The sequence below is a fragment of the Oryx dammah genome, unplaced genomic scaffold, assembly GCF_014754425.2.
Source record: "Oryx dammah isolate SB20612 unplaced genomic scaffold, SCBI_Odam_1.1 HiC_scaffold_25, whole genome shotgun sequence".
NCBI lineage: Eukaryota > Metazoa > Chordata > Mammalia > Artiodactyla > Bovidae > Oryx > Oryx dammah.
The window spans coordinates 70,009,941-70,036,641 of NW_024070209.1; the positions used below are offsets into that span (position 1 = coordinate 70,009,941).

The window sequence follows — 26,701 nt, forward strand, 5'->3', positions numbered from 1 at the left end:
AGTAATCTTAATGACCCATGAAGCACAGGTTCTCATCTTCAGTTTACCATTAAAATACAAAACAGAAACTGAGGCTGAGAGAGGTTAAATGATTTGCCCAGATCACACAGCTAGTAAGAAACTTCAAGCTTGTGTCTTAATTACTCTGCTATGTGGCTTGAGTGTCAGCAGCCTCACTCCTGGAAGAAGCAGGCACCTGCCCTCATTTCCAGACTGTGAAACCTGTGCTTTCTTTGAACCCACCCATCCAGCCATCCTGGCCCAGTTGCCTGGTCAACCACATGTTCTACCCCCAAACCTCATGTGCATAGCAGGGCTGGGGGCAGCCCTTAGCCATTGCAACCTCCATCTCCACCCTCCTCCCTATATATCTGCTAGGAGGATGAAAAATGCCCAGGAAGACTCTGAGTGGTCCCAAGGTGCCCAACAGGAAGCAATGCCCTTGTCATCTTGGCCACTTCCAGATAATCTCATGTCATTACCATGGAAACTGGAAAGCAAGTGTTTGTCAGGCTCTCTTTACCCTGGAGGGTCTGGCACAATGTCCAACCCTCTCCTGAGTTTTCCAGATTGAAGTTGGACCCACTGGGGGGAGAGACAGGACAGGTGTGGGGTGGCACTCACCTGGACCAGGTTGGCAGTGATGAGCGCTGGCTTGGCCCTGCAGTGCTCAACGAGCCGCCCCACACCTTCCATCCGAGATTGGTACTCTTTGGCCTCCAGCAGCCGCGTCAGCTCCCGTAGCTGTTCCACCATCTCCAAGCCACCCCGCATAGAGGAGCGCAGCCCCACCAGCCGTGGGCCATTGGAGCTGAGCCTGTGTGGAACAAGCGTCTGACCTGGGCAGCCCCAGGGAATGAACATACATCTTGTCCCATGCACAGCCCCCAAAGACAGATGGGGCTGAAACCAGAGTTTGACCTGCAGCTTAGTCCACTCGAGCCTCCCCTCCACCCACTGCTTGGGGTCACAGGCCTCGGAAACTCTCGAAGTGCCTTTTCCTCAAGCGGGTGCCAATTGGGTGCCTAGGGTTCTGTCAGTGGGCAGGGCTCTTTCTTCTTGCTTTTCTTTTTCCTTCCTCTTTTCAGAAGGTAAGTTAGGAATGGGGTGAGGGAGCTTGGAGTGAGGGTGGAAATCCATGGAAGGACAACAGACACACTTTAATCTAAGAGTTGGGGAAGGTCTCGCCAGGAGCCTGCATCCTGACCCCTGGTCATCTAGGCTCTGCTCATATCCTCTGGAAAGAGGGAAATGTTGAGAAGCCCTGTTGTCTTAACGTTTGTCTTAACATCATAGACCCATCATATTCCCCTGGTCTGTTCCAGCCAACAGGAGAGCTGCTTCACACAGAGCTCCCATCCCCAACCCCAGTGCTCACCTGGGTCTCTGAGTTCTGCCCTACACCTGGGTCCCACCCAGCAGAGCCCAGCATCATCCATTCTGACAGTCATCCCTATACCCCAGGCTCCTTGCCTAACTGTGTGCCAAGTGAGATGAGAGGCGTGCTCTTTGCCCAAGGAGCTCATGGACCATTGGGAGGTAAAGGACTGAAGGCCAGGGCAACCTGTCCACCTAGGGGACGTGGGGGCAGAGGGGCAGAGAGAGCTTCTGGGGGAAGGTCATGGTGGGGAGGGGGTCACATCTTATAGAATAAACAGGCATGTTCCAGGTGTAGGCAACACACATAGGCAGAGGCACAGGAAAGAGAGAACTCGGAGGGCTGGGGAGAGCAGGCTGAGGTCTGGCTGAGAGCAGGAAGTTAATCTAGAAGAGGTGGAGGGGGCTTCTCCTGGGGGACCAGCTAAGGAGTCCAGATAGTCTCCCACAGGAGTTTAGTTTCAGGCGCAGGAGTGACTGTCAGATTCCTGTTGGATGTCTAACTCCTCCTGATGCCCACTCTCTCACCCCTGGGCCTATTCCTTCTCACCTGCCTTGACTCTACCTCTGCCTCTAAATTAGTCCCAGGATGGCCACTCTGATGGCAAAAGGTGCTCTAAGTGGATGAACCCTGAGTTCACATGTAGCCTGACCCCATCCCCCTTAAACAGCAGCTACACGGCTGAGACTTCGGGAACCCATCTCTACCAGCAGATGCTTCCTAGCCCATGATTTGCGCTCCCCAAGATGTGGGTGAGGGAACCCTCCCCATAAACTCACCCATGAGTCCTGCCGACCGTAGGGCTCAGTTACAGCCCAAATGCATACCCCTCCCCCACCCAGGGCCACTGCAGGCCCCAGGCCAAGCCTCCATTCATTCTGGAGAGCCCTAGGGAGACAAGAGCTACTGTACCCGTCCTGGCCAGGCAGCCCATTCTCATACACCAGCAGACTTCTTGACACCTTGCGGTCTTTGGCGGATGGAAGTTCATCACCATCTTCTATTCCCTTGAGAAATACACACACACACAACATGAGCTGAAAGGGGCAGCTCTCTGGGGAACTGCCAGATGCTCTAGTCTAGACAGAAACAAGAGGAATAACCCCTTCCACCCAGGAGAGCTTGGAAGGGCCTTGGGGAGCCTTCCAGGGGTCAAGATCCCCACTTAGAAGATGAAGGCAAGAAAACCTAGGCAGGCACAAGGAACACAGGCAGTGAGAGGCAGAACCAGGTCTGAGCCCCAAGAAGGAAATTCTACCCATCAGGCATCATGGATGAAACAAAAGCCTCTAGAGTGCATGACCCCTTCCCTTGACCCAACTGAAGGTTGCAGGCTGCCAGGCTCAGGCCTGAGCCCCACCCTAGACCAGCTCACACCTCGCCACCTGCCAACTCACCCGCTGTTTAATAGCTGTCATGACCTTCTGCAAGTCATGGGATGGGAGGGACTGCTTCAGAAATGCATCAAATTTTGTGTTTGACATCAAGATATTCACCATCTTCCGGCCGTAAAACCTGCCATTGGAGAAAGAGCAGGATGAAACAACAGCCACAGGAATGCAATCTAAATTTGCTTTACAGCTTTGCATAATTTTTCTAATTATAGTAAAAGAATTTTTAGTACTTTTTCTAATTGTGTCAGTAATCCCAACTCAGAATAAACACTGACCATAATCCCACTACCAGGAGAAAACCACTATTAAATTTTTATATTATTTTATTATAGTCATTTTTCTACACATATATATTTTTAGTTGATATCAGAATGTATATATAACTTTTACCCAGTTTTTTTCACTTTATCATTGATCATCTCCCCATGTCATCCTTTTTAATGGCTAAATAATATTCTGTTGGATGGCTATACCAAAAGTGTATTAACTTTTTTTCTAGCAAGAGACATTTAGAAGTCTGAGAAAGGGTGTGGTGGGGCAATCTAGGAGGGAGGGGTCAACGCTACCTGATAAATCGTGGTGGTAGGGGGGCATCTTGGGTTGGGACTCAAAAGATGAATGTGTATGCTCAGTTGCTCAGTCACTCAATCGTGTCCAACTCTTTGCAACCCCATGGACTGTAGCCTGCCGGGCTCCTCTGTCCATGGAATTTTCCAAGCAAGAATAGTGGAGTAGGTTGCCATTTCCTACACTAGGGGATTTTCCCAACCTAGGTGTTGAACCCACATCTTCAACGTCTCCTGCATTGGTGGGCAGATTCTTTACCCCTGTGCCACCTGGGAAGGCACAAAAAATGAGTAGGAGTTCACAAATGGGATGAGATTAAGAAGGAAGTGGAGGAGAGAGGACGCCCCATAAGACAGTCTGCTGGATCTGCAAGTGTGCGGTTGGAGAATAGCAGGCAGAGACTGGACCCAGGAAGAGAACAGGATAGAGAAGAAGGAAGGTAAGACCCAGTGTAGGGAGATGTGAAAGAACTGGGCTTGAAGCTGAGGAATGACAAGATTTGCACTAAAATCGAAATGTCTCAGGACTTCCCTGGTGGTGCGGTGGAAAAGAAACCACCTGCCAATGCAGGGGACATGGGTTTGATCTCTGGTCCAGGAAGATCCCACAGGCCGAGGGCAACTGAACCAGTGCGCCACAACTGCCGAGCTGGCGCTACAGCCTGAGAGCTGCAACTGCTAAGCTTCTGTGCCTGCTGCCACTACTGAAGCCCGGTGCCTAGAGCCTGTGCTCCGCAACAAGAGAAGCTGCTGCAGTGAGAAACCTGCACAGCACAATGAAGAGGAAGTCTCACTCGCTGCAACTAGAGAAAGCCCACACAAAGTAACGAAGACCCAGCATGCCAAAAATAAATACATAAACAATTGTTTTTAATGTCTCGGGCAGCAGTGTGGAGGATGGATCTCTGGGGACCAGACTGGGTCCAGGAGATCTGTTAGGAGTCCACTATAATAATCCAGGCAAGAGATGCTAAGGCCTGACATGGGCAGGAGGGTTGGGTTAAGTAAGGATAATCAGATTCAAGAGCTGCTAAAGAAGATGAAATTGAAGGGTTTGACAGCTGATTGGAGGTGGAGCCTGAAGCATCCAGAAGTATCATATTCATTCCATCTAAAACTTCATTAATTATAAAGCTGCACCATTAATTTATTTCTGAAATAAAAACGGAAAAAGAAGACACGGCCAATTTCCACTGCCTTCAGTGACACGGCCCCACATGTGAAAGCCATCCATCCTTCTTCATGCTCTCTCAGAAACAGAAGTAACACTTCTTGTGGGGACTGCCTGCCTTCCTTAGGTCAGGTAAAGTACCTAATGGTTGCTTTGTAGGGAACTGTGGAATCTGGGTCTTTCCTTCAATGATGAATGTTTGCATTAATATCAAATTTATGCCCCAACACTCTATTTCCATGCCTTTTCTCATATACAATAACTCTTCACTTCAATGCCAAAAACAGTGTAATATTTCTAAAGCCATTTTAAACAACGATTAAACTCAACAAGTCTCCACAGTGACTTCTTAAAATAAATATAAAAGGCTAACCATCAAACAAAGTCCCATAATGTAGTTCCTATAACACAAACAGTAATTCAAAGGTTTATATGATGAGCAACGAGGATCAAGTTTGCAATTGTGTAGATAGTAAAACCAAAGTCTTAATTGCTGCCTGGCCAACAACTGTGAGATGCCTAGGAGTCTAAGATATTAAAATGTGGAGGGAAAAATGAAGTATAACTTTCCCATTTTTAATCTTAGATGACTCAGTAAATAATAGTGACTTTTAATAAGAGGGGGAACACAGCCAGAGAAGCAGCCTTCAGGAGAAGGCAGTGAATTCATTTAGGATGACAGTGGGACATCCCAATGATGGGTCCTGGGGAGGCATCAGAGAGATGGACGGATGCTCAGAGAAGGAGCCACCTGGAGGGAGACACAGGGGAGCAGCAGAGTTTCACTGTGACTGGAGCCTCAGGAAGTAACGGTGCCACTGAAAGAAAGCGGCAAGGCGGGGATGAGGACTGAAGACACTCCTGAAGCCATGGGCATCCGGGTGAGGGGGAAGATGGGGGAGAAAGACACAGAGGAAGGAGGAGAACCAGGGAGTGTGGCGCCATGGAAACCAGAAGCATAAGGTTCCAAGAAAGAAAATGAAGTGCAGTCAATGCCATTCAGTGTGAGAGAGAGGTCGGCGAGGGGTTTAGATCTGGAGAGGTATTAGATCTTAACCTCCCTTCCCCCACCCATGATGAAGAGCAAACCAATCAAACCTTCTATTCAGTACTTCCCTGACAATATTCCTCCCTTAAGTAGATGGCCCTTTCACTCATCCCACAGTTCATCTGAAAACCTAAGTGTCATCTCTGATTTCTCTTTGAAATCCTCACCGCCAACCTGCGATCAGCTCTGCCTTCAAAATACACCCCAATCCACCCCCTCCCACTTCTGCAGCCTCCAACATGACTTGCCCAGATTCTGGGGTAGCCATCCACCTAGCAACCCACCTGCATCCTGGCTCCTCTCCCCAACTATCAACCCTCCAGTGGTCAGAGAGACTTTTTTCAAAAAAAAATTAAAGGACTAGCAAAGATATCAAAAAGCACCCAAATGCATTAGCAATCAGGGAGGGAGGAAAGAAGCAGCAGTGAGCTAGCACTTCTATCCACTAGATGGGTAAAAATGTGAAATCCAGAAATTGCAAGGTTGTGAGGATGTAGGCACCTCAGGGGCAGGGTAGGGGGGGCCTCCCTGGTAGCTCAGACAGTAAAGAATCTGTCTGCACTGTAGGAGACCCGGGTTCAATCCCTGGGTTAGGAAGATTCCTTGGAGAAGGGAAGGGCAACCCACTCCAGTATTCTTGCCTGGAGAATTCCATGGACAGAGGAGCCTGGAGGGCTGCAGTCCATGGGGTTGCATCCTGAGGTGCAGTCGTGTGGGAGTGCATGGGGAGGGTGCATGCGTGCGATGCCGCCTTCCCAGGTGCACCCTGGGACAGCCCATGTGAATGCACCACCTGGGACACAACACAGAACACAGTGGACGTGTCCTCTGGAGCTGAACCAGGAGCGGTGGGGGCTCCAGACATAACATGTCACAAAGTGAGAAGTACGATGAATGACCCCAACCCCATCTTTTAAAGACTCCTACCAAAACCCCAACCCCTGACCCATGAGGCTCCCCCCCGGCCTGGCCTTGCCTCCTCCCCATCACTGCCCACCACTCCCCTCGTTCACTGTGCTCCATGAAGCCTCGCCTTCTCACCATTCAACACCCAACTTAGCCCATCCCAGGGGATGTACCACCTGCCTTTGCTGGGACTCTTGCACCCCAAATCCTCAAAGAGCTGGGCCCTACTAGCCAATCAGTTCTTAACTCAAATGTCAATCCTTAGCAAGATCTCCCTTGACTCTCAACCTAAAGTAGTCCCTACCTTGTTCTCCATTACATTTTTGTTTTGCCCCTTATTTGTGTCTAAAATTGTCATAATTATTTACTTGTTTATTATGCAACTAGGAGGTAAGATGCAAGACAATGGGGGTCTAATTTTTCCTGTTCACACCTGTGCTCATAGTAATGAACAGAATACACATCACATATCTCTTGAAAAAAAATGAATGAATGGATAGCTTTATAGGGAATGGAGCTGGACCGGGACAGAAACTAGAGCAAGACTGCAGTGGCTAGAGGGGGAGTGAAAGGTGAGGGATGGAAGGCAGATGGTAGGGTTGCAGTGGCTAGACAGATTGGAGGTGAGGGTAGTGACCACTCCCTGAGCGGGCCTGGCTCTGGCTGTGGTGGTGTGGAGAGGTGGGATGACAGCTGTAAGGAAAGGACACAACTTTGTCCATCGCTGTCCCTCCCCGTGGCCCTGGGGAAGCTGAGCTGCATGGGCAAGACCCTCAGGGCTGGCTGGCGGCCTTGTCTGCCTGGGCTGGCCAGGTCAGCCGTCCCCCAGGCCCCGCATTACCTGGTGTCCTGGTTGGAGTCCTGCGCCAGTCTCACCAGGTTGTGCACCAGCATGTCTGTGCTGTCTCTGGTGCCTGAGAGGAGCTTCTCGGCGCCTATCTGCTCCAGGACGACCGACAGGTGCTCGGCAGTGCACTTCCGGACTAAGGGGTTTCGGTGGCTGAAAGGAAACACAGTCACGGGAAAGGGCTCAGCCGAGGATGGGGTTTTGGGGGGGGGGGGGGGGGCATACCCAGACTGGCACACAGGGACCCACATTTGTGCCTCCATGTTTCATGCCGCAGTGGGCTCCCAATTTTGTCCCTCCAGGGCTCAGGGGAATCTTCAAGGAAGATCAGCCCCTTCCTGACAATGGACCTGAAGCCATGTGACGTCCCCAGGCCCACCATGTGCCTGCCATCCCTGTGCCTTCCTGAGCTCATGTGCTGCCTTTGCCTAAATTCACTTTTCTCTACCTAGGATACCCTACCTCTGCCTTCCGAGCCCCCAGACAAAACTAGCACTTTCTGGGGAGGGGGGAAGGGCACTGTCCTTTGACCCCTGGTAAATACAGGGGTACCCCATGGTTCCCAGGGGGCAGACAGCAAGTCTCCCTCTCAGTTGAATCCCCTGTTCCCCTCTGGCATGGAGGCCCTTCAGCACTTCGTGGGCATTTACTGCGTGTTCATTGAGCTGAATTGAGACAGGAGGTGGGATGGGAGATTGATGGGTGGTTTCTAGGGGAACCTGAAATCTTACAGGAGGAATCCATCGGATGTCACCTCTTTCTTTTTCACTTCATTCAATGTGAATTCAATGTGTCCACAGGCCATTGCATTAGGTGACACTGGTCCCTTCCTCCCCACTGGGCACCATTCCACTAGAACACAAAGGAAGGCTTCCCTACTCAATGTGGTCCAGGGACCAGCGCATTAGCACACAAGTCAGAATCTGCACTTTAGCAATATCCCAGCGAGTTCCAATGCACAGCCCTGTTCCAGGCTCCTATGGTTCTTCCTGACAAGAATCAATTGGCCCAGTTTACATGAGCACACCCTGCCTGCCAGGCTCTGCACTAGACACGTTTGAACCAAGGTCTCCTCAATTCCACAAGCTACTTTTGTCATCATCGTGCAGGTGAGGAATCCAGAAAAAAAATACAATTGATTTCTCCCTGGTTAAAAACAGCCACAATCAGCACTCAGTCAATGTCAGGTAGAGACAGGCACTTCCCCTACCCCTCTTTCATGAATCAATTCCTGTACTCTTCCCAACAATTTTATTATTATCCCTGGTCTCCTTTTGCAGATGAGGAAACAAAAGCTTGGGGGAAGTTTAGTAACAATCCAGGCTGTGAACTTAGGTAATGTGGTTCAGGAGTCTGTGGGCAAAGGCCTGGCTGTGACAGCTCACCCTGGGTTCTACCCAGTAGGCCACCTGGCATAATGGTCAGTGACTGTCTTGTTGGGGCTGAGAGCTGTGTCACCCTGTGGGAGAAAGGGCTTGGGGGAATGCTTCTGGTTTTGCTGTTGGTGTTGGTTTTTGTAAAGAGAAAGCAGATCTGGCTGCAGAAGGGCTCCGAGAGCAGTCTGTCCCCTCCTCCTCGCCAAAAGGCCAAGTGGGACCAGCTAGAGCAGATTTTGTGCCTTGCTCTGCTCACGGCCCAGATTTCATCAGAAAGAAGCATCCCTCCCCTGCCTTTGCCGCCCCATCTCTGGGGACAGTACCACGGCCACTTCAAGCTCCCCAGTGTTGAGCAGACAGTAGCACCCGTCCCTTCCCAGCTGGGACCTGGGACAGTTACAAGCTTCCCTCATTATCCCCAGCCTGGCCCAGGAGAGGCGGGAGAGAGGCCCACCGGGGAGCAAGGGTCTTTCTCCCCAAGGGAAATGCTTGAGGTACCTGCACCATCTCCCTGCTCTGCCCCTACCCAGTGCCTCTCCCCTTCGCCTCACCTCCCCAGGCTGCCCCCAGTCAGGTCCCCACGTACTAGATGCCCACGGAGGTGAGGGCCACCAGGGAGCGGGCGGGGGTCACGTGCTCCACCATGGCCCCCAGGGACCGGTTGGCCGCCCTTTGGATGAACCCGCTGGTGTTTGCCATCTTCTGGAGCAGGCAGCGGGTGATCTCCTCAGCCTCCTGGTCCATGTTCTTCTTCAAGGCCTGGAAGAGGTCTCCCAGGGTGCCGATGGCCAGGCGGGACACTTTGGAGCGGAGGTTGGTGACCTTGGAGAGAGATAGGCGGGGGGCCTGCAGGACTGCTGGGCCCTGCCGAGGGCTCCAACACATAGGGAAGAGGAACCTTGCACCAGCCCTCCTGTGGCCCCCACCCTCACCCAGGCCTAGGCCTCGCCAAACTGGAAGTGGAAGCTCTGCAGTAGCTCTGGGCAAAACAGTCTCATTTTTTAAAAAAACACCATTACTTTTATTATCATCATAATTATCAATCCTATTGTTGTCATTACCATCTGGAATTTGTACAACACTTAGTCTTGACAGCATTTCTACAATTAATGTTTAATTTGATCTTCACAAGGCCCCCCAAAGGGGACAGTCTACTCCCAAGGACAGGGGGCACTGCCTCTGCTTGTGATAAGATACATCTTATTGCCCATCTGGGCCCGGCCTAGGCCAAGCCCTAGCCTCACAGGAGAAAGGATTTGGGAAATGTTACAACTGCCCCCAAGTTGGCGATCTAGCCCAGAACACTCCATCCCTCCTCAGGTATTCTAAGTACAGAGGACAACGCAGGGCTGTGACAGATCTCAATACCCAGAGATTAGAAATAAGGAAACTCCAGGCCTCAATTTTCCAATCTAAGAAATGAGTGTCTAGCTGCCACCTCCGTGGCTGAGAGCAGAGAAATAAACAGGGATGCCCTGGGAGCCACGGGCCCCTCTGCAGCTGCTGTGTGACCAGCACTAGCAGTAGCACCAGGGAAGGGGGACTGGCTGGGGGTCAGGCAGAGTACACAGGACACGGGAGCCCTTACCTCCCCCGTCACGGCCAAGGACACATCATGTAGCCTCCCGGTGAGGACCTCCGAGTGACAGGCTGCCAGGCGCTGGATGCTCACCAGGCCCCTCTCCTTCATCTGCCTGAGAAGCAAGTCCAGGCCCTGCCATAGGTGGCTGGGGGAGGGCACTCTACACAGGGCGCCCACACTGCCACCACCCCCGCCGCAGCGGGGAGGGATTGGATGGCGTCAGCGGCAGTGTCCTGGTGTCTCAGTCCAATACAGGCCATTTTACGGGGTGCATGACCCACCCCAACCCAGGATGGAGGCCCACCCCCACAACCCAGGCCTAGGCCACCCCCAGAGCCTGCACCTGCAAGAGAAGGCTCTTGAACATGAGGACTGAAGGAGGCCTTCCCACAAACGGGACCTCAAGTCATCACTTTGCTCACGACCAAGACTGGTGGCACTAGTGGTAAAGAACCCGCCTGCCAATGCAGGAGATGTAAGAGATCCGGGTTTGATTCCTGGGTTGGGAAGGTCCCCTGGAGGAGGGCATGGCAACCCACTCCAGTATTCTTGCCTGGAGAATCCCATGCACAGAGGAGCTTGGCGGGATACAGTCCATAGCGTCACACAGAGTCAGACACGACTGAAGTGACTTAGCGCACAGCACACAAGACTGTGTGAGGGGAGGAACACCGGAGTGGGGTGAACTTGACTTAGAGAAAGGAAGGACGCTGACCTTCCTCAGGCCTCCATGGAAGCGTTGCGGAGTCAGATTGTACTTCCTAGGCCCGGCTCTGGGGCACCACAGAGCTGCACACAGGACTGTTGGCAGCCTGGGACAGACACTGGCCGTGGGACTCACATGCACACCCCCACCCCTGCCCCCCTACTCCACAGGACCAGGGTCTGCAGTGGGGGTGAGGCACAGGGCAGGAGCTCCTATGCAGCCCCACCCCACCCCATCACAGGGCACATGGGCTGTTCCCTACCAGTCACTACTCTCCAGGCACTGCAGGGCATCCACCAGCCCCAGCTCAGGGTTTGAGAAAGGCCTCAACTCCCTGAAAGCTCGAAGATCCGTCTCCTCCTCCTCTTCTTCCCACTCAGGAGACCCCAAAGTGAGAACCGCAGGTAAGGATTGAGCTGTAAGAAAAGGAGAGGAGCAGGGGGGTTCACCCAGAAGACCTGAGGCCTCCACAGCATGGCACTGAAGCCACCTTACTGAGAAAGGGAAGACGGGGTGGGGGGTCTGCAGGCTGAATGGACTTGTGAGGGATAGAAGCCAGGGCCTCGGTTGCACTCCCTGGGGAACCATGGAGACCACCTAACTCCAACCTCTTGTTGACCGTTTTTATCCCTACTATTGCTAACCTGATTATGATAAACACGCTGGCCTGTGACAGGCTGCTTGATGTCATGTGACCAAACCCACCCAGCTGGTAATTCATCCCCAATCCTGCCCTGTCTGTGGCTGGAGGTGAGGCCAGCAATTCTATCAAGGAATGACTCCCTGGCTCTAACCTTGTCTCCACCCAGGAGCCTGTGTTACGACTTCTCCTCCTCCTCCTTCTCCCCAGTTCTCCATCCTCTGGTGAAGCCAGGGTCCCTCCGACTCCCTCAGCTCCTTCACTAACAGAGCCAGGACTGGAATCCAGGTCTCTCACTTCCCGCCTAGTTCTCTGCAGAGGTTCATCTTTACGCAGCTTTCACAATGCCATACCCAGGAGGTCCAAGGCAAGAGGGAGCTGAGGGGTAGTACTCTCCTTAAAGCCAAGACACAAAGACCTCATTCATTCCTGGATTCTCGCCTCAGCTTTGCCAATGGATCAAGAGTCATCAGCCACAGTCTAAGTCCCTATGGGCCACCATCACCTTGAGTGACCTTGGGTGACCTTGGGTGACTTTGAGTCTCTGGGTCTCAGTCTGTTGTCTATAAAGGAAGTAGCTTAGATTAGAAAGATCAATGTTTCCCAAGTACCAACCATTCAGTTACCACTTCCATGGGTTTTGGGGTTTTTTTTGCCATATCTCTAAAGTACTTGTACCCTTATTTATTGGGTATTTTCCTTCAACTCACTTTTCAAACCCTGCTGCTGCTGCTGGAGAAGGAAATGGCAACCCCTAAATAAGTTTATTTAAGGGAAATTTATATCAATACCATAATTGGTAAATGATTATTTGTCATAGTATGTGATAAATATTTACAGTCAGAGTAAAAGAATATTATAAACTCTCGCTATAAAGTGGCAGTCAGCTTCTGATGTTTCTAGCCAGGAAGAAGATCTCTTTGTTTAGAAAGGAAACTCGAAAGTCTTAGTAAGGTGTTAAAAATTAGCACCAGATTAAGACTTTCTACTTGATGGTATCAAAAGAATAGAAAGAGAATGAAATAGAGAGGTGAGCCAGTGTTATTTCTAGCCCCCAAATGGTGCTCTATTCTCCCACCAATGTCTTACGATATCCTATACTTAAAGAAACTCTGAACCAGGTTGGTTGTTTTCAAATGTTCTTTTGTAGCAAAATCTTTTCAAATGAAATCCCACATAGAGCCCTAATATGCCAAAAGGGGAGGCAAAATAGACCCTCCCTTGGTAGAATGGGGACAGGGCCTCCCCTTGTCCCTTGGGACCTTCCTGAGTGTCCCACAGAACATTCAGCTCCTTGCATCCCAGTCTGTAACCAGCCCTGTCCAGCCCTGACATTTTATGACGCAACAGTCAGGAACCCAAGATTTTCCCAGAGCCCTCTTCTCCTCTTCCAGGTATTTCCAGATATTTCCACAGAGGCTGTTATCAGCATCTGTGATCCTGGTGCTCTGGTGGGTCCTCTAAGACATGTCACACAGATTGGGCATACCTGTCCAGCCATCCACAATTCCCTTTACAACAGGGCTGGCCCACTGTTCCTCTCTCTGGCAACCGCAGGCTGCCCCCTGCTCTAACAAGGGCAACAAGCAGAAGCAGAGCAGCAGAGGTCACGCTTGCCACGCCCCTAAGCATCCAAGACAGCACACCGAGAGACAGATACATGCCCCCCACCAGTTGGTCTGGGCCCCACCTGAAGCATGGCGGGCAAAGCTGGGTTCCTGCTTGCTGATGGGGATGCTGGGCAATGAGGCCCGGCTGGCCCGCTTCCTCAGGATGACACCGAGGTTGTTCCTGCGGGGGCTGCTCAGCCCGGTGGGCACAGACAGGGTCCCGCTGCCCCGGAGGGGAAGAAGGCCTGCGGAGGCAGAGAAAGTCCTTGGACAGAGCCGGTCCTGCCTGGCCCCAGAGCCCCACTTTGGAAATGGGCCCATCGGTGAACTACAAGAGAGCAAATGTGCCTCCCTGTCCAGTCTCAGGATGGAGACTGTGTGGATGGGAAGTGTGGAAATGTTCTTTCTGGCCCAGATGTTGGTGAAAAATGTCCCCAGCCTGAAGGCACCTTCCCCAAACACCCAGTACCTTCCTTCATCAAGGTCCTCCGGGAGCCCAGGCTCGGGGCAGTGAGCTCTCTGTCCCTCTCCGGCTCCTTTGCCCTGCGGAATAACTCCATCTCCTTCATCTGCTTCAGCCTCATCCTCTCCTGGGCAGACCTGGCAATGGTGACCTGAATCTGGCACAAGGTCAGAGCAAACTCCGTCACCTTGCGGACCCAATTGCGCGTTCTATACCTTCTTCATTCATTCAGTCATCAGGAACATGAGTGGCTCCTAGGTGCCGATAGCTGTTCTGAAAATGATCAAAAACTCAGAGGCCTTACTCCCAAAGAGCTATGTGGAGTGGTGAGATGGCAGCAAACAGACCAGCCTCTGATGTCAGGCAACCATGCACGGGAAGGAAAGTAAGGAACACAGGGTGATGGGGTTTGTTTCAGGTAGGGCAATCTCAAGGCGGTGGCATTGAAGCAGAGACAGAAACAAAGTAAGGAGCAGACCCCGAGTCTGGGGGCTGCTGGGTGTGGATGTGAGCCTCGAGGAGGATGCCGGTTGGTGTGCCCAGAGTCAGAGGCGAGGCAGGACACAGGTCAGGAGTGGTGCGGGTGGGCAGGAGCCTCTACACACTGGGCCCGGCGGTCCATGGTGGGGACTCGGGCTTTTCCTCTGGAGGACACAGCAAGTCCCTGGAGGTTCTGACCAGAAGAATGACATGATCTGATTCCCTCTTCCCCCACCCCTTTTCTTTTTTTTTTGCTGGGTAGGGGGATTCTCTAAGTATTGTTCTTTATAACTTTTTATTTTGACAAAATTAAAGATTCACAAGAAGTTGCAAAAATAGAACCAAGAATTTCCACGTGGCAGGACTTGGACTAGGATAGCCGGAAAAATGATAGAATGACCGGATTCTGGACAAGTTCAAAAGTAGAGCCCACGGCTTTGGCTAATCTATGAGGTGTGGGATAAGAGAGAGACAGGAGGCGGGATGGGCCTGCGATTTGGGGTCAGAGCAGCTGGAAGTCTGGAGCTGCCTTTGCGATTCACAGAGAGAGGACACTGGGAAAAGGAAGTTCGGGGGTGGGGTGGGTGAGAATTCAACAGTTAAAATCTTGGATAAGTTGGAAATATAACTAGAGGCCTAAATGCAGATGTTGAGTATCAGTGCTGTATAAATGCAGGCATATAATTTAACAGCTCCTGGAGTTCAGGGGAAGGTCTGGGCCGGAGAGGGAGATTTAGGAGCCCTCTGCATAGAGGTGGTACCTAATGCTGTAGGTCAGGATTCAGGTTACAGTGGTCAGTATAAATAGACAAGATGCTAGAGGTGTGAGTTCTGAGTGCCATCACGTAGAGATCAGGAAGACAAGGAGGAGCCAGCAAAGAAGGACCAGGAAGGATGTAACTCATGTAGTCAGAGAAGCAAGAAAGAAGCAGCCCTCATTTCCATTCCTTGGTGGGGAATTCAAGAAGGATGAGCCACAAAAGCAGGCAATGGGTCAGGCTGAAAGAGCACTGCGACTGCTGCACGTGGGAAGGTGGACCCACCAGTGCCTCAATGGGGTGATTTCAGTGGGGCTGCAGGGACTAAGCCTACTGGCCCACGCTCAGGAGAGGACTGGTAAAGAGACAAGGCAGAATTCTTGCTTCCGTTTGGTTTCCTTAAGATGAGAGAGAGCTAAGATGCTGGTGGGGATGATCCAGTTTCAAGGAAATTATTGTTGATACCGGAGAAAGACAAGTGCTAGAGTTGGGATGTCAGATGGATTGAGCTAGAACATTAGGAGAAGGAAGTGAGCAAATGGGCTGCTTGAGGTTGAGATGATGGTGGGGAAGATGTTATTTGCAGTGCCGAGGTCTACAGTGTGACCACGGGAGTGAGCGGCTAAGGTGGGTAGAGGATGAGATCATTTCATGGCCCTGAATTATTCCTCCTTTGCCCCATGGTCTGTCACCAATGCTGGAGAGGGAGGATGTGGTACCTGGACCTTATCAGCATCACTGGATCCCACAGCACATGCACATAGCAGGCTTTCAAGATACGTTTATTGCACTCTTACATCTCTGTTTCAAAGGAAGACCATAACAGTGACTCTGCATGTATGTACGCATGCGTGCAGATAGTCACGATGGTGTGATCACTCACCTAGAGCCAGACATCCTGGAATGTGAAGTCAAGTGGGCCTTAGGAAGCATCACTACAAACAAAGCTAGTGGAGGTGATGGAATTCCAGTTGAGCTATTTCAAATCCTGAAAGACGATGCTGAGAAAGTGCTGCACTCAATATGCCAGCAAATGTGGAAAACTCAGCAGTGGCCACAGGACTGGAAAAGGTCAGTTTTCATTCCAGTCCCAAAGAAAGGCAATGCCAAAGAATGCTCAAACTACCGCTCAATTGCACTCATCTCACACGCTAGTAAAGTAATACTCAAAATTCTCCGAGCCAGGCTTCAGCAGTACGTGAACTGTGAACTTCCAGATGTTCAAGCTGGTTTTAGAAAAGGCAGAGGAACCAGAGATCAAATTGCCAACATCCACTGGATCACTGGAAAAGCAAGAGAGTTCCAGAGAAACATCTATTTCTGCTTTATTGACTATGCCGAAGCCTTTGACTGTGTGGGTCACAATAAACTGTGGAAAATTCTGAAAGAGATGGGAATATCAGACCACCTTACCTGCCTCTTGAGAAATCTGTATGCAGGTCAGGAAGCAACAGTTAGAACTGGACATGGAACAACAGACTGGTTCCAAACAGGAAAAGGAGTACATCAAGGCTGTATATTGTCACCCTGCTTATTTAACTTATATGTAGAGTACATCATGAGAAATGCTGGGCTGGAGGAAGCACAAGCTGGAATCAAGATTGCCGGGAGAAATATCAATAACCTCAGATATGCAGATGACACCACCTTTATGGCAGGAAGTGAAGAAGAACTAAAGAGCCTCTTAATGAAAGTGAAAGTGGAGAGTGAAAAAGTTGGCTTAAAGCTCAACATTCAGAAAACTAAGATCATGGCATCTGGTCTCATCACTTCATGGCAAGTAGATGGGGAAACAGTGGCTGACTTTATTTTGGGGGGCTCCAAAATCACTGTAGATGGTGATTGCAGCCATGAAATTAAAAGACACTTACTCCTTGGAAGGAAAGTTATGACCAACCTAGACAGCATATTAAAAAGCAGAGACATTACTTTGTCAATAAAGGTCTATCTAGTCAAGGCTATGGTTTTTCCAGTGGTCATGTATGGATGTGAGAGTTGGACTATAAAGAAAGCTGAGTGCCGAAGAATTGATGCTTTTGAACTGTGGTGTTGGAGAAGACTCTTAGAGTCCCTTGGACTGCAAGGAGATCCAACCAGTCCATCCTAAAGGAGATCAGTCCTGGGTGTTCATTGAAAGGACTGATGTTGAAACTGAAACTCCAACACTTTGGCCACCTGATGCGAAGAACTGACTCATTGGACAGACGCTGATGCTGGGAAAGATTGAGGGCAGTAGGAGAAGGGGACGACAGAGGATGAGATGGTTGGATGGCATCACCAACTCGATGGACATGTGAAGTGAAGTGAAGTCGCTCAGTTGTCTCTGACTCTTTGTGACTCCATGGACTATAGCCTACCAGGCTCCTCCCACGGAATTTTCCAGGCAAGAATGAATACTGGAGTGTGTTGCCATTTCCTTCTCCAGAGGATCTTCCCCAACCAGCAATCGAACCCAAGTCTCCCATATTGTAGGCAGACGCTTTACCGTCTGAGCCACTAGGGAAGTCAATGGGCGTGAGTCTGGGTGAACTCCGGGAGTTGGTGATGGACAGGGAGGCCTGGCATGCTGCGGTTCACGAGAGCGCAAAGAGTCGGACACGACTGAGCGACTGAACTGAGCTGAACGCATGCATGCTCTCTGTCCTGTCTGACTCTTTGTGACCCTATGGACTGTAGCCCACCAGGCTCCTCTGTCCATGAGACTCTCCAGGCAAGAATACTGGAGTGGGTTGCCATCGCCTTCTTCCAGGGATCTTCCCGACCCAGGGATCAAACCAGGGTCTCCTGCAGCTCTTGCCTGGGAGATGGATTCTTTTACCACTGAGCCGTGTGGGAAGCCCAATGACTCCCCACGTTTCACCAAATTCATCCAGACTAGGATCTGTATGAATCATCTGGATCAAGGTCGCCTTAGAAGTACAAGGTGTTTGTCAGCCTGTGAAACACAGCCTTTGGCTTATCTGCCTCTGAGTCAGCTGCCTCTAGGTTGCTATCTTGGGTGCTGGTTCAGATTACTTGGTTTGGTTCACCTAAGCCCTTCTGCCATCTCCCCACATCCTGCTTCCTTCTGAACTGTGTGTGACCTCCTCTGTCCTCGCCTCCTCCCTCAGCCCCACCCCTCGGCTCCCTGCTGTACTCTCCCCTTCACCTAGGCCCCCTCACCTCTGTCCTTCTCCTCCTTTCTTTCCTCTCTTTTTTGCCATAGCCTTCACCCCGAACCCATCTACAGGTTCCACCCTTAAGGACTAGAGCAGCTGCCTCAGGGTTCCTCCTTGCTTTCCTCAAGCCGCTCCCACACTTGTGTATTTCAGAAGCATGTGAGCCTTCAGCCAGTGGTGTACTCTGACCCCAGCTTCCTCTCCCCTCCCTTTCCAGGTACCTTGGTTCCACTCTCCTTCTGGTCCTCTTCTTTTAACAAGGGGTGAGCTTCTTTGGCATGGCTGAAGGAGAAGGATGTCAGCATAGGAGCAGACTGAGATAAAGGCAGGGCAGCCTTCTCAGGGGCAGCAGACCTGTCTCCGACAGGCGGGATCAGAGGTTTTGGCTCTGAGGAGTGGAGAACAAGAGTCAAACTGAGGACGCCCAGCACCTGAGGGCAGCAGCCGCCGGGATTAAGGCTCTGGAGCCCTGTGGTTGGTGGAACATGCAACTGTCTAAGCCCTCCACCCTCAGTGTTTCTCCCCTATGCTGCCTTAAAAGGGAAGGCACAGGTTAAATTCACTCTACAGAACAGCACTGGCAGGAATAGAACTGGCTGCCTGAGGACCAACACCCTCCCCCTTTCATGCATCCATCCATGCATCCATGTATCAACAAATATGGCACACTTTATTCTAAGACTAGGGTGGTGTGGTGTGGGGTGGGGTGGAGAGGAGCGTGGGCAGGAAATAGGGGCAGACCTGTTATCTAAGAGGTTTAAGATATTTCCTGAGAATGTAAGTCTGTCTTAACCGGGAGGCATGTACTTCAGAAAGAGGAAAAACAAAATGAGCCCATTGATCATTATACACTACCATGCTCCTATCTCAGACTATAACACCGCAGGAAAGAGCCAGAGAACTAATGCCAGCCCAATGCTCTCATTTTACAGATGGGAAAGTTGAGACCCAGTGACCTTCAGATGCTCTTACGATTAATAATATTCAAGTTCATTTCCAAATGGCATCAAATCCATAGTATATCTTTGTCATTCCGTGTTTTCCCAATTAACAGACTTTAAGAGCATGTTTCTTGTTTTAGGGACAGTGTGGGGGTAGGTCCATTAGTTTTCCTTTAATGAAGGCAATGTTAACCAGGTTCTCCTGCTCACAAAGTTTGGAGTTCACTGGCCTTGAGAGAACTTGCAAATCAGGGCTCCTCTGGGAAGGGGGGCCACCACCTGGGGCTGCCTGAGGCTGGAAAGGGTGTATTGAGTCTGGGGATCTGGCAGGGCTCCTGGGGACCCCCAGATCTCTGTCCGGCCCCTGCCTTCTACCAAAGATCCCTCCTGGGAGAAGACTCCAGAACCAAGGGGGAGGAGGGGCGAAGCCTCTGTCTGCCGGGAAGTAAGGCAGGGCCAAGGGCGTGGGTGTCCCGGTGCCAGCTCACCAGAGCAGGGACTGAGAGAAAACCCTTAGCTTCAGACACTACCACGTGTACCCTAACTATGTGCCAGATGTGGTGCCCACATTGGGCAGTGTTGTCCCCTGCCGACAGCTGGAAGGTCAGAGAGCTTCTTGAGGACTCTGCCAGTTTGTAGCCCCCTTTCGCCTATGCCTCCAAGAGACACCGTGGAAAGCCTTGTCCAAGCAGCCTGGCCCCTGCCCCCCAAGGACCCAGTTCTCAAGGAACACCTGGTGGGGAAGACAGGGGAGAAGCTCTAAGCTGGCGTCCCCGGGCCCCAAACCCCCTTCCAGTGCTCTCAGGAAGCTCTCAAGGGACACTGGGTGCCCATGTGTGTCACACTGGACCGCCCCAATGCACCCTGCAGCAGCCTGGCCAGAGAGGGGAGACTGGCCACAGCAGAAGTTTCCATGCCAGGCCTGCCTCTCAGGCCCAGCTGGACATCCTAACCCTGGGGCCTCGTGGGCAGCAGCCTCCCCCTGACCAACTGACCCGCTGCTGAGCTGATTACAGGGTGACCTGCCCGGAAGCTGGGCAACAGTCCACCCGCTCCTGCCAGTCAGCACAGCAGCTGCCGCCAACCCCCCTAGGCCTGTGGCCCAGGGTACTCTGCCCATGTCCCCTCACTCGACCTTCCATCCTCCCCACGAATTAGGTCATAGGCTGGAGAGCCTCTCTGAGCCCCAACCACCTGCCTCACTGCCAGCGCAGCTGGCTCTCTTCCCCTGACGCTGAAACCTCCCAGAATCGGCTGACCAAGGGATTCAGGGGATGCAGTTTAGTTTCTCACTCTGTCTGGAAAGGAATCCTCTATTTGCTTAGACCCATGCATCTCCTGCACTGGCAGGCGGGTTCTTTACCACTAGCACCACCTGGGAAGCCCAGGGACAGCCACAGGATGGGACAAAACCCCACCTTTGGAGCCGCAAGGACCTGTGTGCTTTCTGTGCATTGAGCCTAAAAAGGCCCAGCTTGGTGAGGCTCAGTGCACCCCTTCCTCTGTCAGATGGGACAGCACCATCGCTCTCAGCTGGGCGATCATGAAGCAACCTACGCTAGTGGAGGGTAGCACAGAGCAGGGGCCACTCTCCCTGCCACCAGGGCGACTTCTGCTTCCCCCTCCATAAAATGAGGACAATGAGTCTAAGAGTACCCAGATCTCCTCTAGCCTTAATTCTGATCCCATGATCCAACCCAGGAACCAGAGAGTCAAATAACAAATGGAAGGGTGCAAGGCGAGTACATACCCAGAGATCTGGGGGTCTTCTCCCGAGGCCCACGCTCCCGGACAAATCTTAAAAGAATGGGGGAGAAAAAAGCACCATGAGAGACAGCAAGCAAGAGCTCCTGCTGCGCTATCTAGCAAGCAAGAGCTAGCTCCCAGGCTAGCTGCAGGATGGGGTGACAGCTGAGAGGGGGATGAGACAGAGGAGGCTGTGGGTGCCCCTGTAAAGAGGCTCTTGGCCAGGTATTCAAGGCAGCAGGAGATGCAGCTCCTTCTGGACTTGAGGGTGACTGGCAGGCTTGGTCCAGACAAAACTCAGAGCCCTGTTTTCTGGCTGCATAGACCATTGATTCCCCAGGAAGCCAGCCTGCATGAGTAAACCACTTAGTCCAACAGGAAGCCCTGTCCCTGCTGTGTGCACAGGAGATGGGGGTGAATCTCCTCCCAGCTCAGGACAGATTGACTTCAAGTCCTCTCCCAACCCATGAGAGCTCAAGGACCCACTCCTTTTCCCCTCCAGGGTTTAGAGGGAATGACTCCCTTTGCTGCTGATGAAATCACCACTGCTTTGTAGGAGACGTTCAGTTCAAACTGAGCACAGGAAGGAAAGATGAGGCATTCCTGGCACTGGTTTTAATTGCAGTTTTTTAAATAAACAGTACTGTTTACTCATTCATGCATGCATGTTGTTGCTTCAGCCAGGTCCAGCTCTTTGCAGCCCCATGGACTGTAGCCTGCCAGACTCCTCTGTCTATGGGATTCTCCAGGCAATAATACCGGAGGGGGTTACCATACCCTATTGAAGATGTACTGTGCGCAAAGCACTGTGTAGACACTGGGAATACAGCATCACTAAGACAGGTGGTGATGCATTCATGGGCCTTACATTCCCAGGAAGGCCAGATATGCATTATCTAACATGGACTTAGTCTCTTCTCACTGGGAAACGCATAGACTGCAGAAGGCTCTGGGGGGCTGACAGGGTGACAAGCCATGAGAACTGGGACACGGCATCCTGTATTCTGGCCTCAGAGTTTTCACTCAGCAGGGTGACCCAGGCTGGGATGGCCAGAGGACAGGCTGTAGGAGAGCCCACCTGAGTGCCTGCCCAGATATAGGAGCTCCTACTGAGGGGACCATGGAGGTCAGGGGACCGGAGGTCTACAGGAAGGGCCAGAGCCTGGGACGACCAAGACTCAGAGTTTCTCCCTGGGACAGTCACAGCCTCCTAGGTCAGGACCCCCAGGGAGGGCTTGTGTGGCTTGGAGACCATAGGTAAACACCCTAGGGCACCCAGCTAGGGCGCTAGGTCTTTGCCATTGGAACCCACCACTGCCCAGCTGTGCCAACAGGGCTGGGGGCAGAGGTGAGCAGGGAAGTCCCTTTGGTGGTTCTGGCTAGGCACAGAGTGGGCACGGGGCACCGGTAATCCTAGCACTGCTTCCTCCCTCAGACCCGACCACCCCTGGCTCCTGGCCCACAGCCTTGCCCCTTTGACCTCAAGCTGGAGGCTGTTTTCCCTTCCCCTCTGAGCAGAGGATGTGGCCTCAGAGCACGTGGCTCAGCCTCCTTCAAGCCGTGGACCTTGGCAAACCTCTCCTTCCCTTCTCTAGAGACCCATTAACAGAAAAGACAGAGGCCAAGGTCACCCACACCCAGAGAGCCTTCACTTTTCTCTGCCCAGTGTTCCAGCCCCTCCTCCTTCTTCTGAACCCCCACCATGACCTGAGGTGGTCCCACCAGGCCGCACGAAAATGATGGAACAGCAAAGCTCTACCTGCATCGACAGTCTTCTCCACGCACCTGGCCAGACATCTGAGCATCAACCAGTGTCCCCAGCAGCACAAGTTGAACCCACTCACAAGCTGCCACCTCACTGCCCCAAAGCCTGACTCTCCTCCTAATTCCCTGTCCTGCTGAAGCCACCACCATCTGTCTGGCTGTTTATCCAGTAACTCTGGCATGGGCCTCAGCTCCCTACCTGGTTCATCCCACAGCCATCCAGTCACCAAGCCCCTCCCCCACTTCTTCACTTTCCGAGCCCCTCTGCACACTGAACACTGCAGACCAGGGACCCACAGCCTCTGCCCATTCAGGTGCCCACAGCTTCTCCCCTGGGTCCCTGAGGCAGTCCTGACAGTGTGCACAGCCCACGCCACACTGCCATGGCCAAAGTGGCCTTCCTAAATCAGATCTGACATCACTTCCACATCAAAAAGCCTTCAGTGGCACCTCACTGCTTCAGGGTAAAGCTCATACTCCTCAGTTTAGCACACGGGCCTTTCAGCCCTGCGTACCTCACCCCCTATCACACACAGATACGGTGCTGCTGAAAAACTAGCCCTGCCCTAAATGCCTCAGTCAATCGTCCTTCCCAACTCTCCCTGTTCTCCATCTCACAGACGCTGCCTCAGCCTTCAAAACCCAACTGGCCTCATCTCCTCTGAGAAGTCTTCCTGGCCTGATTGAAATAATTTTCCACAGCACTCCTCAGAATGAGAGGCAGCCTTCTACCTTAGTGTTTACCTCACTGGGGCTTTTAGTCAATGGTTTGCTGGGGAATTTCTCTTATGAGCTCCCAGAACACAGAGGATGTCTTGTTTGGCTTTGCTTTCACAGTGCCTGACACAATGTCTGGCACAGAGTGTTCTTAACAGTGACTCAGTGGATGCACGGACACATGGACAGACAGATGGATGGAAGGATGGATGAAATGGTAATGGAGTCTCCCACCCAGCCATTAGCTAGCTTCACGGAGTCAATGGAGAGAAATCCATGTCACAGCCTGGCAGCAAATAGGCAGATACTTCAGATAGTTATCTGCCTAATCCACGCGTGACTAATCCATGGCAGTGAACATGGGAGCTTGACGCCCCTGCCTTATAGTGCTGCAAGTTCAAGAATAGAAAGAAAAGGTGAGCAAATAAGTAGGTGGGAGGTGGCTGGAGAGCACACAGGCTGGATGCCGTGTGAACAGAGCCCTTCCCCACGTCCCGAGGAGGCCAGGGAAGACCTGACAGAGGGGGTGGACGTGGGACTGGGGCTTGAAAAGTGTAGGAACTGACCAGCAGGCCGAGGATAAGAGCTCATTTGGGGCTGCAGGGAGGCGCCGTCCAGGGCTGGACACAGGGCTATGGAGCAGGGGGGGCGGGTTGCCACTCAGGCTCCCACAGAGCAGCACAGGAGGAAGTGTGAAGTGGTGGACTGGGACACCCTGAATATCTGGCCAAGGAGACTCCTGTTTAAGCTGCTGGCACCAGGAAGTCAATAGAAGTGAGGTGCATGGAAGGGGTGTATTTGGGGAAGAGGGGTAGATGAAAACAAAAGATCAGGATGAAGAGCTCAGGGCCACAAGGAGATGGGGCAGGAGCTCCAGGGGGAGGTCAAAAGGGAGCCAGTAAGTACAAACTAAGAGCAAAGGCAGCGGCAAGCAGGGGTGGTAGCCTCCGTATTGTCTTTCGTTGTTTAAGAAAGCCCTTATGGGATGTGGCAATCTGTTAGGAACAGGAGGCAAGAGTTGAAAATGATGCTGAAATTGGAAGATCAAAGAGCATGCCTGCACCCCAGTGGAAATTGGGAGGTCATGGGGGAGAGACAGTTAGGGGAAACACGAAGAGCTCCATCCGTGATGCTGTGGTGGTGGTGTATTGTGGCGGTTGCCTCCAACGCTGGATCTGCATCAGTCTTGAGAGCCCTGGGAATGTTCAAAAGGAGGAGGGAAGCCAGGGGATGCAGAAGTCTCCCATCCCACTTGACCTTGGAAGCCACCTGCACAGATAAGACTCCCAGGGGAGAACAAGGAGATGGAGGCGAAGAGTTCTGGAATACATTTAAGAAACAAGGAAAGAGGGGGCACACAGGAGACTGCCTGGAAGTCAGGAAGGTGAGGAAGGCAAAGAATTCAAGGACATCAACATCTCAAGAGCAGTGGGATGGGTGGAAGGGTCACTTATCGGGGGCCAGAGAGTCATGAAAGCCACCAAGAACTCTCAGAGGGAGGAAGAGGTGGGTGTCTGAGCAGAAAATGAGGAGGCAGTGTTGATGGTGAGGAGGTGGAGACCGGTGGAGGAAGAGGTTGGTGGAAAAATCGAGCAGAGAGCTTAAATCCAGGAGCAGGTCCACAGATGGGCTCCCACACTCCACCAGGGTACAATAAGATGTGGACATGTCTTGGGACAGAAGGGGAGGCGATGTGGGAGACAGAGGACCCTTGAGAGAAATGGGTACAGGAGACCCCAAAAGAGCGCTCTCTCTCCTTCTCCCTGTGTCTATCTCTCCCTCTCTCTCTATTCACTGATTCTCTATTCACCCTCCCTATTCACCAATTCCCAGTTTTTTGATTCCCTTTTTAGTCCAAAATTTTTGTAGACTACCCCTCATACATAGACACAATAATGCTTGCATTTTTAACATCCATTCATTAAGAAAATGCACCATCACAAAGAGCTATCATGAATCCAAATAGTGCTTTAAAAATATTCATACTCTATTCATCAGGGCAGCAACCACACGTATCAGCACACTGGTAAAAGACAGAAGTCAAGACATTGCTAATTAAGCCTATACACCCCTCCTGCTGGAGTCAAGGGCCAGCTCTGTGACTGCCCCAGGTCAGAGGCTCATGGTGGAGGACCCTGCCCTCCACACATCTGGCCCCCAGAGCTCTCCCCTGGTGTGGAGACTCAGTCATATGGAGTCCAAGCAGACCTTGGAGGGTAGAGGAGAGAGGACCACAAGGTAGTTTTGATTTAGGGCTGCTTACCGTGTGGTGGGGGGCCTGAGGCCCGTGAGGATGTCCTGGCCAGGAGGCAAGAGGCTGGGAAGGGAGCCAGGTGTGCAGGAGGTCCCAGCAGGTACCTTGGCCTTTGGGATGGGTGGGATCACAATGCCTCCCAGGGACTTGTGCATCTTCTCATCATTGCAGTGCAGGTACTGTTGGGAAATCTGTACCTGGGAGCAGCGGTCAGGGAGGGGTCTGGTCCATGAAACAGTTCACTCTGGATGCTCACTTCCCAAGTGCTGCACGCAGAGTGGTCCCTTCTATCCACAGCACTGGTAAGTATCCTGTTTCTCTAATAACACAACCCTGGGACCTCTGAGCTCATTGTTTCCTTACCATTTAAACAAAAAGGGGGTCCTCTCATTTCTACTCCAACCCCTTTAGTCAGTATTATTAGTTGTTTTTCTGTTCTCATTTCAGAAAATCCTAGAACATCAGAGCTGAAAGGGATCCTCAAAAACATCAGGTCCAATTCCCTTATCTTAGTGCAAACTGAGGCCCAGAGAGGGAAGTGACTTGCCCAAGGTCACACAGTCAGTGAGGGCAGAGTAGAAACCAGAACCTAAATCTCCTGAGTCTTAACCCAGTATTCTTTCCCCTCTGCCACAGTCCCTTGCCAAAATGAGGAGGGTCAGAACCATAGGAAATTCTGGAACACTTAGATCAGAGAAGGCTTGAGAACCATCACGTGTAAGATGGATAGTCACACAGCATCTGCTTAGGAAGAGCCAGCTCAGTACCTCTGGGGCAACTACCGAAGATACCTTCAGAGATGCTCAGGGCCCAAGAACAGGGATTGGTGAAGGATTGAAAGAAAAACAGAAGGACAGGGAGGCGAGACTCAGAGCAGTCCAACTGCCTTACCTCCTGGGCACCGGGTCTCAGCTCTTGGGGACCCTGATGGCTTGTGGGCATGTCTAGACCCTTCTCCTTGGCTCCACTGGCTTCTGGGGTGGTGGGGATGCTCTGGATGGGGGGCATTGGCCTGGATACCCTCAGCAGCCTCTGAGAGGTAGCCCGGGGGATGGCAGTCCTCAGGGGAACTCCTTTGGGGCCTCCACCAGCATCCAAAGAGGCTGTATGGGGTGAGGATGGGGAGTAAGTGAGTCCCCAGAGTGTGGGGAGTGGAGTTAGTTCAGTTGCTGGCAACAGGGCCTTATGTCACCTGG

At 51.9% G+C, this 26,701-nt stretch overlaps 1 protein-coding gene across 2 annotated transcripts in view; it reads right to left on the minus strand.

The window, feature by feature from the left end:
* Positions 1–26,701, minus strand: part of TOGARAM2 (TOG array regulator of axonemal microtubules 2) — a 43,800-nt gene that overhangs the window by 15,968 nt on the left and 1,131 nt on the right. For both annotated transcript variants that reach the window (XM_040224155.1, XM_040224156.1), the window contains exons 2-14: positions 26,397–26,608; positions 25,515–25,702; positions 20,775–20,821; positions 18,305–18,471; positions 13,694–13,844; positions 13,305–13,469; positions 11,237–11,390; positions 10,275–10,380; positions 9,273–9,508; positions 7,305–7,463; positions 2,776–2,893; positions 2,291–2,385; positions 625–817 (exon numbers count right to left, since the gene is read on the minus strand). In XM_040224155.1, the coding sequence (XP_040080089.1) occupies positions 625–817; positions 2,291–2,385; positions 2,776–2,893; positions 7,305–7,463; positions 9,273–9,508; positions 10,275–10,380; positions 11,237–11,390; positions 13,305–13,469; positions 13,694–13,844; positions 18,305–18,471; positions 20,775–20,821; positions 25,515–25,702; positions 26,397–26,608 (1,991 nt within the window). The remainder of the gene's footprint in view (positions 1–624; positions 818–2,290; positions 2,386–2,775; positions 2,894–7,304; positions 7,464–9,272; positions 9,509–10,274; positions 10,381–11,236; positions 11,391–13,304; positions 13,470–13,693; positions 13,845–18,304; positions 18,472–20,774; positions 20,822–25,514; positions 25,703–26,396; positions 26,609–26,701) is intronic.